At 37.1% G+C, this 15,627-nt stretch overlaps 1 protein-coding gene across 1 annotated transcript in view; it reads left to right on the forward strand.

Moving 5' to 3' along the window:
* Positions 1-15,627, forward strand: part of USH2A (usherin) — a 733,563-nt gene that overhangs the window by 236,604 nt on the left and 481,332 nt on the right. The window contains exon 20 of the mRNA XM_046679838.1: positions 5,854-6,084. Coding sequence (XP_046535794.1) covers positions 5,854-6,084 — 231 coding nt within the window. The remainder of the gene's footprint in view (positions 1-5,853; positions 6,085-15,627) is intronic.

Raw genomic sequence — 15,627 nt, forward strand, 5'->3', positions numbered from 1 at the left:
TGGCATGTGAATTCACACTTTTTAAAACACTGTTTTGACTTTATAATGTATTAACTATAGTAAGTCATTAAAACAACACAAGATATGTAAAAATGGACTGAATCAGAGAGATACAGTAGGCAAAATATTTTGATAGGTGTGCCCTAAATAAGTACAAGGATAGAAATTAAATAGACAAAAATTCATCTGAATAAAGTTGCCATAGGTCCCACAGTAACACCTTTAGGAAAATGTAAACTGTATTTTCTTTGTTAGACTAAATTTTTTTTCCTTTGGTGAGGAAGATTGGCCCTGAGCTAAAGTCTGTCGCCAATCTTCCTCTTTTTGCTTGAGGAAGATTGGCCCTTAGCTAACATCTGTGCCAATCTTCCTCTATTTTATATGTGGGATGCCACCACAGCATGGCCTGATGAGTGGTGCTATGTCTGCAACCCGTATCCAAACCCGGGAACCGCCGGCCACGGAGGCAGAACACGTGAACTTAACCACTTTGCCACCAGACCGGCCTCAACTAGACTATTTTTAATTTTCTCCTACACTGCCATATATAAAAGATTTATACTCAGCCCCCCTTTCCTTGTTTTTAAGCCTAAGTATCCTATTTAAAAAGGGCTCTAGCTTTTTGACGTTAAGAGAATTTGGAGTATCAAGGACAATGGCAGTTTCCACACTAGTGTTGGATCCATGATGCTACTTTCTGAGAAGCCAGACTTCAATTCCATATATCACAAAATAATACATTGTGTCGCACCAGCGTTTAGTGCATGTACACAGTGCATTAACCGTAACTGTAGTACATTTATTTGTGCTAGAAGAGACTTGAAAATGATTAAAAAATCAATACTTTGCTGTCGGAGAAGCAAGTGTTACGATGCATTTAAGTAGTTAATTGCATAAGCCCCATAAAAGCTTCAAGTTTGGCTAGCAAGGATGCCGTAATTACAGTCCAAGCACCTACCTTTTATTCATGGTGGACTCTAGAGAATGGTGCGTGCTGTTATCATTACTGCTGGATGTGCAGTTCCAAAATCGTGGGTCCTCTTGTCTCTTCACATGCAGGATGCTTGTGATGTGCCGGTTATTGATCACCTGAATGACATCTGGTTAAGGGAGTGTTCATTCCCCAAGGAGGTGATGCCCTTTAAATTCTCTAAAAGCAATGCTTTCTGGCCTTTCATTGTATCGTAGAACACATTGAAAACTCATAATATTTATATGCCATGCTGGGGTAAAGAAACAAGCTGATAAGCTAGCTGGCTTCCTGGAGAGCTAAGGGGATCCAAATCTCCGATACCCCTTCACAGTTTACTAACTGAGAAGTTTACTAACTGTTTGAAAATATTCTATCGTAGAATTTTGAAACTAGAAGACATCCTAGACATAATCGGGTCTGTGATGCTCTTCAACAAATGAGGTACTGAAGAACTGAGAGACCAAATGGTGGATTAGCCAGTGTTCCATAATCAGGGACCTCAAGAGTCAGTCTAGAACCCGAGTTTTCCCCTTTCCAGATCAGTTCCCCTACACATCTTCTTTCTTGAAGGAGACTATAAACAAGGAAGGAAATGGAAACATAGATTTTGTTCTTTGTTCCCCAGTCAGAGAGTAGATAGTCAACAAGGCAACTTTGAGTGATCTCAGTGTCCTCTTCTGGACACTGTTTGGACAGCAGTCTCCGTAGGGCTGTTGCCAACTGGGAAATGCAGCTTCATGACCTGGATTTCTTGTTTGAGTCCTGGTCTTAGTGTCCTTTCCCACATGTTTTGGCTTAGCATTTCCTGTGACAGTTTTGCATCCCTGAGACAAGGTGCATGAGGATGTCTTACGTTAGCCTGCCCCCTACACACCCCTGAAATATGGAAAGGCTATCATTCCGGAATTCCTGTCTTCATAATAGACAGTTGGTGATGTCTTAACATATCGACACAGCCATGCAGTCTTCACAGACAACAAACTCTTCCTTGAAAACAAAAAAGAGATTCCATTTTAAAGACCTATCTGCAGGAGCTTCTTTTCTTTTCCTGCGATGCTCAAACTCCACACTACATAAATTTTGCAAGTGTAAATTTATGCATTACGATATGCTATTAATCAGATTATAAAGTAAGAAATGCTGCATAAAGATGAATATATATTATCAGAGCATTTTAGAAAAGAATACTTATAAATAGAAGAGCTGGACCAGAAATTGGATTACAGTGCTGTTGCAGAAAATAGAAGAACTTTGTAATTTTATTCCAAGTGGAAACAGACTTTGTGTGTTCTTATTCTTTGAAATGATGGTTATTGAAAATCCACTTTATACTTTACATTTCTAAAAGGATTTTCTATGTAAATACAGATGGATGTTGAATGTGGATGAATTGTACCCTTTTATAATAAGTAATTTGAAAGATGTGTTATTGGCTAGTAATAGTGCATCGTATTTGTACAGAAATTTGTTTTTTAAAACATAACCAATTACACATATTGTTTCTAAAAGCAGTTGTTGTCAAAATGTTCCACTGAAAATTTATCTTCATGTCGTAGACGGGAAAAATGAGGTAAATATAAGTTTTAAGTGATTTTCCTAAACTCATGTAGAAATGGCAATTAAAAAGTGAAATATAATTTCTAAAATTCTGCAGAGTCCTTTGCACTATTCTATGTTGTCTCTTAATTTACTGTCTTATGGTTAAGAAACTTATACCTATAATTCATTCATTTTGATAATCTGACATATAATCTTTTATTCTCCCATCTCTCAACAATTCTTTGTTTGCGTGCACATGTTTAATAGTCCAGGGGCATCTGTTTTTCTTCTCATCATTCTACTTATGTGTCTGTGTGGATGCGTGTGTGTGGCCAGCCTAGTTTAATTGATTGAAAATTCCCCTCTGGTCTTAGAGGAACTCTGAAAGGGAATGACTCAGTAGGGTGCTCACCCTTTCAAACACGCTCGGTTGACCCCTCCAAGGAAAACTACAACATCCCAACTGGAAGGTTATTTCATTGTTTGTAGGCAAGAGTTAAAAAAAATATACTCCATTTCACCTCATTCTCTGGAATTGACTTGCCAAGAATAGACTAACTGCTTGGTGGAATAAGACCCTTGCGAACCGAGGAGAAGTGCTCTGCTGCTTGTTAGAGTTTAAATAATCAACATTCATTTTAGTAGATTCTCAACGCAAGAGTCCCCTTATTGATTATAATCATTTTGCCAAATTTAAAAAAGCATGTGCTCTCACTTTTAGGGGATAGTAAAACAAAACAAGAACAAAAAATCTCTACCAAGTTGCTGGAATGCCTTTTGTTTTGCTTGACTCTAAATTTATATTCCTGATGAAAAAGTGATTTTGGATCACGCTATCAATGGAAAAAGCCTTCTGAATACTATCGTGGTACAAAGCTTCATCATTATCCCGGTCCAGCTGGGTGGTCAGAATAAAATAAAAGCAGATCAGATGTCAACCAAATGAGACCTTGAGGAAGAGGCTGCTTTTAAATAAGAATGCAACTCTTCAATTTAAGAGTACGGGAGGTTTAGTCATGATTTCTCTAAATATTTATTTAAAATGGAAATCTTATTCTCAACACATCAAATATGCATAATTTGTGATTCTCTAAATCTTTGCTCTCCAATATGGTAGAGATATATTTGGCTATTTAAATTTAAAATAAAATTAGTTAAAATTAAACAAAATTTAAAATTCCATTCCTCAGTCTCACTAGCCACATTTCAAGTTCTCAATAGTCACATGTGGCTGGTGGCTACCATATTAGAGGGTATAGATCTGGAACATTTTGATATTAGAAAAAATTCTATTGGCTAGCACTAGAATAGACGGTATTTTCCAAACTGAAAAGTTCTGGTCCTCGTGTCCCAGAACACCAGGGAATCTCAAGTGGAAAACAGAAAACATAACAGAAGAGCTCAAAAATTCCTTTTTTGTGCTCGTAGGTAGCAAACTTTAGACAATGAAAAATGCTGTAATTAATCCTCCATTGCTTCCCAGAGCCCAGGACTCAAAAATCTTTGACAGCCCTCCTCCAGTTAAGCTCATAGCCAATAATGACCTGCTGAAATTTTAATACAAAGATGAAACTCAAAACTCCGAAGAGAAACTTAGTGGGATAAGAAATTTCTGGATGGCTTTGCTTTCTATTTTGTTTTGGGTTATTTTGAAGACAGACCATAGCTCGTAGAATGAAATCTTTGAGAACCCACCATTTAGCTAATTTTGGGCAAGGACTACTAAGGGAAATGATGCATAAAATTTACAGATTCGTACGTATATAAAAATAAAAATATCACGTGATATTTTTGTGGCAGAAGATGAACAGAATTGTTAATTATCTTTTTAAGTTGATGCACTTTTTGCTCTATGCCCTCTCTTCTTTACTAAAAATTAAAATAGAATCACAATTAATTGTTTCTCTTTGGAAAGCTGGCCAAGCTTTCTAGAAAGTGATGAATAGTAATTGTTCTAAGCTATTTTAAGGTGAATTTCCTCTTATGGTTTAAGGAGATCAATTCTTGTATTCACATCATTTTAATCTGTGTTTATTGAAACGGGCAAAGACTTTGTGTCTGCATAAAGCTGTGTTAACAAAAGTATAAATTAAAAGTCCGTGGCCTTAGCTTGGGCCCTTGTTAAATAGGCTTGGGCATTATGACATTTATTTCTTTCTTCTCTTTCACCTCTCAAATCTAGCTGACACAATTAGAGTGGATATGAATGTCAGCCTACAAACTCCACTGTTTAAGGAAAAGAAACCAAAACAGAACTCATTTTTCGTAATTCAGTTGTTATTCTGATCCCCATTCTGGTAGATTATAGGGAAAATCTCAATCTGTTAGTCCTGGGGTTTCCTAGGAGCCTCCAAAACCATTTGGAATGGTGTTTGCTATTTATTTGTTTTAATTTAAGCCAGTTACTAAGCTTCAAAAATCAGAACATTATGGGGCCTGGCCCCATGGCTTAGTGGTTAAGTTTGGTGCGCTCTGCTTTGGCAACCTGGGTTCACAGTTTTGGATCCCAGGTACAGACCTACACCGCTCATCAGCCATGCTGTGGCAGTGACCCATGTACAAAATACAGGAAGATTGGCACAGATGTTAGCTCAGGGTGAATTCCCCCTTCAAAAAAAAAATCAGAAAATTCCACATAAAATGACCTTTTTTTTTTTTAAACCAAGTAAAGGATTTGGCAACTGTAGGTCATTGTTCCTATGTCATCCATTGGCTGGCACAAATAGTGATCATTTACCCCCACCCAGTTCTTCTTCCCACACTGCCTCTTTTCTTCCCAACTAACCCATTTCAATAATGTTCTTCACCTGCTTGGCCTCTGTGACTTGCAGCTGTGAGCCGATGGCACATGAAGATAAGAGGCTCTGCCCTTTGTGATCAGGAATCACTGGCTGCAGATTTCATGAGCAATCTTCCAGGTCTTGGGTGAGGTAGCTCCCACTCCAGCAAGGGGAATTCTCCGGAAAAGGGGGCAGCCATGAGCCAATAGAGACCAATAGGCACGGAAGCTGGAGCATTTAGTCACATGCTTGGTAAAGAGAATCTGAGTGGGGCACCAACAGGCTATAATATATAATGTCTATTATTTAGCAAGAAAAAATTTTGTTTACTCATAAAAGTTTTGTGTTAAGTATTTGTTAGTCATTTAACTTTTGCTTAGTCACATTTAAGATAAACTCTATCCAGTGTTTTCAGTTCCTAGAACTACATAAATACCTGAGACCACAACTTATTTGATTTTTGTGTGATATACGCAGGTGCCTGTGTACATATGTGTGAATATCTGTGTCTAGAGATAGAAACCCAATTCTCGAATGTAACAACTGTTTTCTGATATTTAGCACCAGCCCAACTGAGGCCTCCTCTGGTTGAGGGAATGAACAGCACAGCCATCCATCTTACGTGGCTTGAACCTGAAGAACTGAATGGACCTTCTCCTGTATACCAGCTAGAAAGGAGAGTGTCATCTCTACCAGCTCCAAGGGCCAAGATGATGAAAGGCATTCGTTTCACAGGAAATGGATATTATAAATTCCCCAGCTCCACTCACCCAGTCAATACAGACTTTACCGGTAAGTGTGTTTGACATCATTATATTTAAGAGCCACTAAGCCCCAAGGTGTGTTCTATTATTCTGATATCTCCTTACAATGAATTTTTACTATACCTATTTATAGAAATACTAATTCAGCTCTTCTGTAACTTTAGCCTGATTGTGTCAACATGCCCATCTTTTTAGTATTCTGGAAAAAAAAAAGTGGGGTAAGTGGAGGAAAGAAAAGAAAAAGAAAACAATAGATGTGGAAAGGCAGCTTTATTGGATGAAAACATGTGCTGGAATGGCTCTCAGACACTTTCCCAGAATGTGTCCCTCAGCGTATTTTACTTGCTTTGTGAAAAAAGAGAGTTCTTTGGGCAAGTCAGTTTGAGAAACGCCCCGTGTTGTCGGAGATGCTCAATACACTTCAGGTAACTAAAGCATCTAAACCGAATGATAAGAAAGCTAATCAACTTTGTTTAGCTAAGTATTCCTAACGCTTATTTGAGATCAATTTGTTCTTTTTTTAATGTAGCTACTGTTACATTATGGGAAAAATGAATTTCTGGGAAAACGTACCTTCTATGGGTCAGAACTAAAGTGAGACACTTGCTTCAGGCACAAAAATTTAAAGGCACCAAAAGACTTAAGAATCCACAGAAATACTATTTTAATACAATATTTTTAAAAGTGGAAATCATTGCCCAAAAAGCCCCCTTACAGTATCAAAGTTTTAAAGACAGGATCTGACCCTCACTTGCATGACCTGCCTTAGTTGCCTCACTTAACTCCTGTTCTTACTGGTACTAGAATATTCTAGGAGTCCTGATACCTCTATGAATTACAGTTTTTAACACTATTTCACTATAGATATGTAAAACTACCTATTTATGGTATATACCTCATTTTTCTAATTTTTTTTAATTTACAAAGCTTAAGATCTATATTATTCCATAATCTCATAATGATATTAATTTAATCCATGAGAAAGTCTTTTTGGAGTAAGTAGCTCGTCTTTAAAATGTTGCATGTCTTGAGGACAATGAAATGGAATTTGAGCTGTAAAAGGTAGCTCAAATATCACTTTTATTTTTAACGTAAAATAGTAAATAGTTTGCTTTTAAGTGAGGCTGGCTACTGATGTACATTTGTAATGAATCATGATTATGTGCTAGCTGGGATGTATTGAGATTAATATGTGCTTAACTCCTGGCCTAATACATCAAAATCCTCCTGGAGTATTAGAAATTCAATACTGTGCTCTCCTAAAATGTTCAACTTCTTCTTTATAATTGTAATTATCAAAGAAAGGAGAGAAAAGCAAAAATAGGTACCTGGGAAAGAATCTATGGAAAGTAAAAGACTTTTTCTCAAATGGAAATAGCAACTGCCTTCCTGGTCCAGCATTTGGCTTCTGATGTGTTTCTGCAGAGAAACGACATTCGTTTCCTTTCATTTGGGTAGAGCGGCTGCGAGTGTGGCAGCTCGGATTTGCTGGCTAGCCAGGAGACAGATTTCTGATGGGATCACCTACTGTTGTTGCAGTGAAAGATAGAGTGGCCCGTCCACCGTTAATAAATTTAGTCGTCTGGGCTGTCTCCCTAGCCGGCCTTATACTCTGAGGTGCAAGGCCAGGGGCAGATGTAGTGTCTGGGAAGTTTTCCAAATTCCCCTTTAAAAAAGTTAGGCTGTAAACACCAGCCTCGCTAAGCAAGATCCTTCTGTCTGTAACAAAGCCTCCAGCTGCACAGAAAATGTGTTCGGAGTTCACATCATTTGAAGGACAAGGCAGGGAGTTCGCAGTTTTGGCTTGAACTGCTGTCTGGAGCTTTGGGGATTCCTGGAGAAGAAGTTCTACTGCATTCAGGCACGTTCTGGGCGTTACTGGTTCCTTTTTATTAGTTAGTTGTTCCTTACTTTTAAGGCTCTGTTAACGTTTAATGTAACTGGGTCTACATCAAGTGATGGGTTTGATCCTTTGCCTCAATTGTCGGGTTTGGTTGAATAACTTTATTGAACTGGGCCATGACCAGTTGGATTGACCCGATTAATTGACCCAATTAATAAGTGAGGACAAGTTTACAAAACCAACTCAATAGCTTTCCTTAAACTTGCATCTTCCTAAGTAGAGAGGTAAGTGTATAATTAGCATCTTGCATTTGTTTTACTTATATATTCTCTCATTCAATTCCTCTATGACCTCATAAGGTAGGTATTTTTGCCATCATAGTACACGAGGAAATGAGGCTCCAATAACTGGCTTCCCCAAGGTACCACAGCTACTGACTTTCAGGGTTACAATGTGAATTGGAGGCTTCTGGTTCCAAAGCTGGTACTTTGCCGTGGAGGGAGAGGAGCACAAGTGGATAGTTCTTTGTGGACTCAGAAGTATCTTAAAGTAATAAACGAGGATGGGAAGTGAAATCATTGCCACCCAAATGTTCTTTAGCAAACACTGCAAAACTTTTTGGATTTGTCTTTTAGTTGTTAGCTTTTCAGGTAACAAACAGTAAATAGTGTTGGCATTATTTATTTATTTATATTCCCAAAGACATCTCTGGATCAGGGTTCTTTTTCCATAACAATTAATTCCAGAGTGTTACTAGAAGCTAGATGTTTAATATCTGAATGGAATTATTATTATTATTATTATTATTATTATCTTGCCAAGGAAGATTGGCCCTGAGCTAATATCTGTGCCAGTCTTCCTCTATTTTGTATGTGGGTCACTGTCACAGCATGGTCACTGACGAGTGGTGTAGGTCCATGCCCAAGAATTGAACCTGGGCTGCCAAAGTGGAGCATGTGGAATTTAACCACTAGGCCATGGGGCCAGCCCCAAGAATGAAGTTATTTTAAATGGGCTGAAGTGCTGTGGGTCCAATAGTGCTTTCAACTCACACTCCTCCATATTTCACACAGTTTTTGTATGCTGAGGCAAATTTCATGAGCAAATCCTGGAAATCTAAAATGATGAATTATATTTAAGAACTGAATGATTATAAGGAGAACTAAGATGTCTTTTATTTTGAATTATTCATTTCAAAATCTCACACTCTAACTAAAATGATGAATGGAGATATCAAATAACACTCAAAAACAAATATACGGTGATGTGTATTATTATACATATTTTATTTGTGAAAAAAAGTCAGATTCGCCCATCAATGACAGGATTTTTAGATACATTCATAGCATGTTCCATGGTCATGAGCGATATGTTTAAAGTCTTGGTATAAGCTATCTTATTACTGTAGTTTGAGAAAGGAATCTTTCCTATAACTCTTTCATATTTGCTTAATATATTTTTACCTCATATGATAAAATGAAAAGAATTCAGATGTATGAATATATGTCCTAACATGTTGCTTAATGTTGTAAATTATTAAGCTTAGTATTGTAAATGAACTCCGTCAAAATCTACCTTTGGGCTGAAAAATTAACCAGATGAATCTTGTTTAGGACCTATTTTTGGTCTCTTTTCCTATCTGATACAAGTATTCTTTCAAAAATCTAATATCCAGAAAGGGTATATTATCAGTCATTTACATCCTAGTATAAATTTAAGACCATGTGTTAACTCTCGCATTTCTATATGATTAAGAGTGAGGGCTTTGGGAGCAGACTAAGTTTCAGCACCAGGCCCCATTATTTACTAGCTAAAGGTAGTTAGGCAAACCACTTAATCATTTTTGTCCCTTTCTTTAAAATTGGCATAATAACACTACTTACAATATTGATATTGAGCAGGTAGGTGAGGATTAAAGGAGATAGCCAGCCTAATGAGCTTTGCATGGTGTCTGCCACACAGATTACTTAAGAGTCATTAAACATTAGTTATTAGCTATCCCTCATTTAACAAATATTTATTAAGTGCCTACTATGAGACAGGAGCTTTTCTAAGAGTCGTCTGCAATTTATAAAATCAACACTCTATTAATTCACCTGCTGCTAAACATACAAGATCTGTTTACCTAAATGTTATATCTGGGGTATGAGTAATATGCAATTTCTGTATTAAAATGTGATATTTAATTACATTGTTGAAAATAGTTAATCTACCTAGTATTGAGATATGGGATAAACTACTTTGCCGTGGGTCTAATCATGCTTGTCTCTTAACTTGAGGATTGTACTAGATGACCAATGCCTCTAACTGCTAAAATTCCAAATCAGTGAATAAGGAATATTTAAGTAGGTGAAAAAATTCAAAACAGAGCTTATTACCAAGAAATCTGTGAGTTTAAAAACACCTAGATTTTTAAATAAATTGTTTTGTTATGCTTCTTTCATATAATATTATATTCACAATTTAAGATGAACATAAATTTACTTTTTCTCTGCTGATCTGAAGCATTTATGGGGATAAGTTAATTTATGGGGATAACTTAAGAGATATAGGGAGAATTACTCAATGTAAAACGGATATTCAATTCTCGGGTTATATCAGAGGGTGTCAAGAAGCAGCAAATTCAACATAATTTCATGATCTTGTAACTAGAAAATCACGTAAATACTCATGGTGAAAGAGTCTCCTGGTTATATGGGGTTAACAGTACTTTCTCTTTCTAAAATAGAAATAGCAAATAAAATGTCCCTCCCTTCCACTTGTGGAAGGGGATGTCATTGTGTCTTTGGAGAAAAGAACATGCTCATTTTTTTCAGGAATGCCGAGTAAATCCACTTGACTTACACAAAGAATTTAGTCCTTTCCACGTAATGCTAGTCATCCAAACGGAACCTGGGAAAAACAGCAAACTCAAGTACTGCTCAGATTGGCATTCCAAAGGTGACCCTCTCTCTCCTTGTCCCTTTTTTTCCTATTAGTGAAAACAGGTCCATGATCATTTGGGGGACGGTTTGCCTATTGTAGCATCCGGATGCCAATCACACCAGCCTTTTAAACTGCCTTTCCAGGTGACCCTGTCCAGAAATCAGGTACTGCCTTTGGGGAGATCTTTGTAGGAAACCACTGGGGAAATGAGCGCACATGTGCACCTGGATGTAATTCCCTTTTATTTGTCTTCACGAGAAATGTGATTACTGATGTTGAATATCTTGCAGATGAAAACTCTGTACACTTTCTCATAATAATGCTGTTCAAGGACACTAAGTGATTGTCATACATTTTAGTCTCCTAGTATTTGCCCTCCCTGAAGTGGCTAAACTAAAATGCTTTAGGATCCAGAGATACAATTAATTACCGACTTATGGAAAGAGAAATGCAACACTCTAAATCAATATGCTTTAAAAGCGTATATTTTATATTTTGTACTGTACGCTATTTAGGCTTATTATTATTATTATTTATTATTTTTAGTGAACTGGGACATTTAAGCACTTCATTAAAGGAAAGCTGATTATAAGCAGTAATAGTGAAGGTACAAGTAGGACGAACTTCTTCAGATACACTAATTAGTAAAAGCATATTAATTCTGACCTTCAACACCCTTGGTGTCTCAGTATTTGTTTTCCTCTGACCGGGAACAAGCAATTTTGCCAGAAAGAGCTTAAAAAACACTGCGTCACTTCAAAGCAGATTTAAACCACAAATTTTATTTAACCTTTGATGTTAGATTTCAGCCATAGTTATTGAAAAACAAATATATTAATCGACTATGTGGCCTAGCAGTTTAACACACAGGTAGTAATGATATAGAAAGTTAAAGGCAAGAATAAGGACATGACTTGGGAGCAAAGGAATGAAGTGGCTCTTGGGCAACGACAGGACAGAATCGCGACAGAATCAGAAGAGATGCGAATGTTGGTTGAGCTCATCTTTATGGTCTGAGAAGAACAAGGACCCAAATGCATATCTTCTTAGAATAACAGAAGTCAAACTAACCTCCATGGTAAACTAGGGATGTTATAAAGTCTGTGTTAAGATTATTTAGTTTTTACTGCTTTTGATAGAGACATAACAAGTAAGTTCTAGAAAATACTTTCACGTGAATTCAATGAATGGGAGAGGAACTATATTTTTTCCCCATTCACCAAATTCACATAAAGTCCAGTTTATTTTGCCTTTTTAAAGTGACTCATTCTGAAGCACATTTTTATAATGTCACCTCGTGTTTGAAACGTTAATGGTAGGGTCAGTCTGGCAGGAAATTCAGCTTCACGTTGGAATTTTATCTCAGATTACACAAAAGAATCATTTCAACACATGACTTTTTCTTTAACCAAAACTTTTATACCAGTTCACTATTGCTGGGGGGGTCAAAATTAGTAAAATTACAAATTTGCCTTTGAACCCAGAATCTTTCCTTTTGTTTTTTTTTTTAACTTCTCACACAGTCAATCTAGAGCAGGGGCTCACAAAATTCTCCTGTAAAAGTCCAGACAATAAGTATTTTTGACTTTGTGGGTCATGAAATCTTTGTCGCAACTACTCAGCTCCATCATGGTAGCATGAAAGCAACCATTGGCAATATGTAAACAAATAAGGGTGGCCATGTTCCAACAAAACTTTATTTACAAAAGTGGGCAACAGATTGGTAGATTGCCTATCCTTCATCTAGAGTCTAATTCTAGTTCTTAAAACTAATATGTAATTTCACCATTAACAACACATTTTCTTTCTTCTGTCCTAATGCCAGGAGGCCTAAAGATGAGTAGAGGGTAGCTAGGATAAAAGAAACAGGAGAGAAATCAACACAACAAAGGAGATAGTAATGCTTGATAAATGAAAAAATCTTGAAACAGCATCTAGCTTGTTCAACAGGGATTTATGTCACCACCAAGCCAAGCCAACATTGACCATGCCAATACAATAGAATAACATTTTCATTGGAACAAATTGCTTTTGTTAGCTGCTGATTTTCTTTTAATCAGCTTAAATACATTCTTTCCATCTCTTTTATGATCAAACATGTATTGTCGTCTGATATACACATTGCACGTGTGTTCTCACACATGCATGCCACATTCCCAAATGCACGCTCTCCAACATATTCCCAGGTTTTCTATGCAGTCTCAAATTTACCTCCTTAAATTTTCCAGTGTCTTTTTCTTACAGTATGTTGGCTATTTTGGAATCTTCTCTTAGGCTACATTGCTCAAGGAAAATGTTTTTCCATCTCTTAATGACATTCTGTGTCAATATCACACAGATTAGTTTTAGTTCCCTTTTCATCCAACTTAAATGAGTAGAAAAAGGAACTTTGAGCAGAAAAAGAATCATAATGGTCAACAGTGACAGCAAAACTAGCACCTATGAAGGTGATTGCTTTTTGATTTAATAAAGTGAACTATTTTGTACATATCTTCTTGGAAAAAAATTAATTACAAATATTTAAAGATGTATAGTTATAGTTATTTTATATCAGTTAGGATAAATATAAACTATATTTATCCTCATATAGACTCATAGAAGAGTATAGATTGAGGTTAATTTCGTTTCGGGGCCAGCCTGGTGTCATAGTAGTTAAGTTCACACACTCTGCTTCAGCCGCCCGGGATTCGCAGGTTCAGATCCTGGGAGCAGACCTACACACCACTCATCAAGCCATGCTGTGGTGGCATCCCACATATAAAATAGAGAATGATTGGCACAGGTGTTCGCTCAGCAACAACCTTGCTTAAGCGAAAAGAGGAAGATTGGCAGCAGATGTTAGCTCAGGGCCAATCTTCCTCATACAAAAAAATAATAATTTCATCTCTACTCAGATAGAAAGGATTCCAGTAATATCCTTGTCAAAATGCCATTTCTTTCAAAACTGAGTTCTAGTGGTCTGAAGAAATGCTTTATAAGATCATGCACTGACAGTTCCACTTAAGTGGGAAATTTCAAGTAATATTATGCAGACCACATTTAAAGTCCATGCATTGAAGGAAGCTCACAAACATAGCCCTTGGGCTTTTGTTTAGAGAGTCAAGAAGGAGGAGGAGCTGTCTCAGTTGGGAAATTCTTTGACCTCAAGTGCAACTTCAAAAGAGAGTCACGAGGAGGAATGAGAGGGGAGAAGCACCTGCTTAGATATTCCCATTGTCTGAATCATCTCGGGCAACGGTGCTTTGTCATCCTCACAAACAAAAGGGGTGCTAAGTGAATTTCATAAAAGAGAGATAAGGGCTTATGGGAAATGTATGGGAATGAATGGTTTTATGATCCTCCCTCCAAACAGGCAGAGAATTGAAAAAGAATGTAGATACCTCTTTCTCTCCTTCTCTTCCCTTCACTTTCCTCCTTTGAAACCTATTCCTTCTTCTGTGTTTACCACTGTGTTTACCAAAGGAATATTGCTGATCGCCTGAGACAGAAACCTAGGAAGAGTCCTGGAATGCTACTTCTCACTCCCTCACATTCCATCAATTGTTCCTCCTTTGTCCATTGTCCCTCAGATACATCTCTTAGAACCCTCAACTGGTCCTAAAGCTACTCCCTAGTCTAGGTCTGTGTTGTGGGTCTTTATATCAACAGATTTACTCTTTTCCAGGTTATTTTTCAAACTAATAATCTTTCTTATCATTCTCTTCCTTAAAATCTTTCAAGACTTTTCCATAGAGATGCCCTGCATGAACTCTTTTCTGCTTACATGCTTACTTTTCAGCCTCAAATCTCCATCCACATATCTCTTGGTTTAGTCTCCAGCTCTATGGCCATCTTTTCCTCTATGGCCATCTTTCAGTCCCGCTGCTTGCATGTACCACACTCTCTTAGATGCCCAGGTCTTTGAACACATTGATGCCCTTGCCTGGAATGGCCTCCTTTACTTACAAGTGCTTCTTTTTCCTTTCACCTGGCTAAGTCCTACTTATAATCGAAGTGTTAGCTGAGTCATTTCTCTAAATAGCCTCCCAACAGCCTCCCCCGACCCAAGCCAAATCTAGGTGAGGGGTCTCTTCTATGTACCACCACAAAAAACAAGAAGTTCTCTATTTTAACTCTTACCACATTCTATTGAAATTGCTTATTCACTTATCTATGTCCCAAGTAGACTGAAATTCTGACTATTTTCTTCAGTTATAACTTTTGTGTCTTGCACAGCATAGGACCCATACTAGATGTTCAATTAATGTTTGTGGAATAAAGCGTTAACCAAATGAGTTGGTTAGATAGAAAAAAGAAAGTCCATACGAAAGATTGCTTAGCTCTAAGAATTACTTAATGATGAGATTTGCTTTGCAGTAGAATATATTACATAATTTTGAAAGCTATCTTTTTGGACGTATTGATAGCTTAGAGGGATAGCTCAATTTGTTTGTTCTCTATTGGCCTAAGATGCATAAGAAAGTATTTTTTAAGCTATATAGTACTAGAGACAAAAATTCTTATTAATGGCCCTTAGTTGCAGGTGAAGTCGCTTCTATGTCAGTTGATACACCTAGAGTTCTGTATCAAGAGTTGCTTTCTGCCCTACCGTAGCTCTCACACTGTGTTGTTGGAAACTAGGTGTTGCACATCTCTTAGATACAGGATCTCCTTAGGCTTATTAGATTTTGAGGTTAATGAATATTTTGACACTTTTACCTATACATATCATTAGGGCTTATTGCAATAGGTTTAAGATGACAGTCATAATAAACATATATAGTACAATAAAAAGCACTTTTAATCTTGAAAGTGCTTTATAAA

This window comes from Equus quagga, chromosome 12, assembly GCF_021613505.1.
Source record: "Equus quagga isolate Etosha38 chromosome 12, UCLA_HA_Equagga_1.0, whole genome shotgun sequence".
NCBI lineage: Eukaryota > Metazoa > Chordata > Mammalia > Perissodactyla > Equidae > Equus > Equus quagga.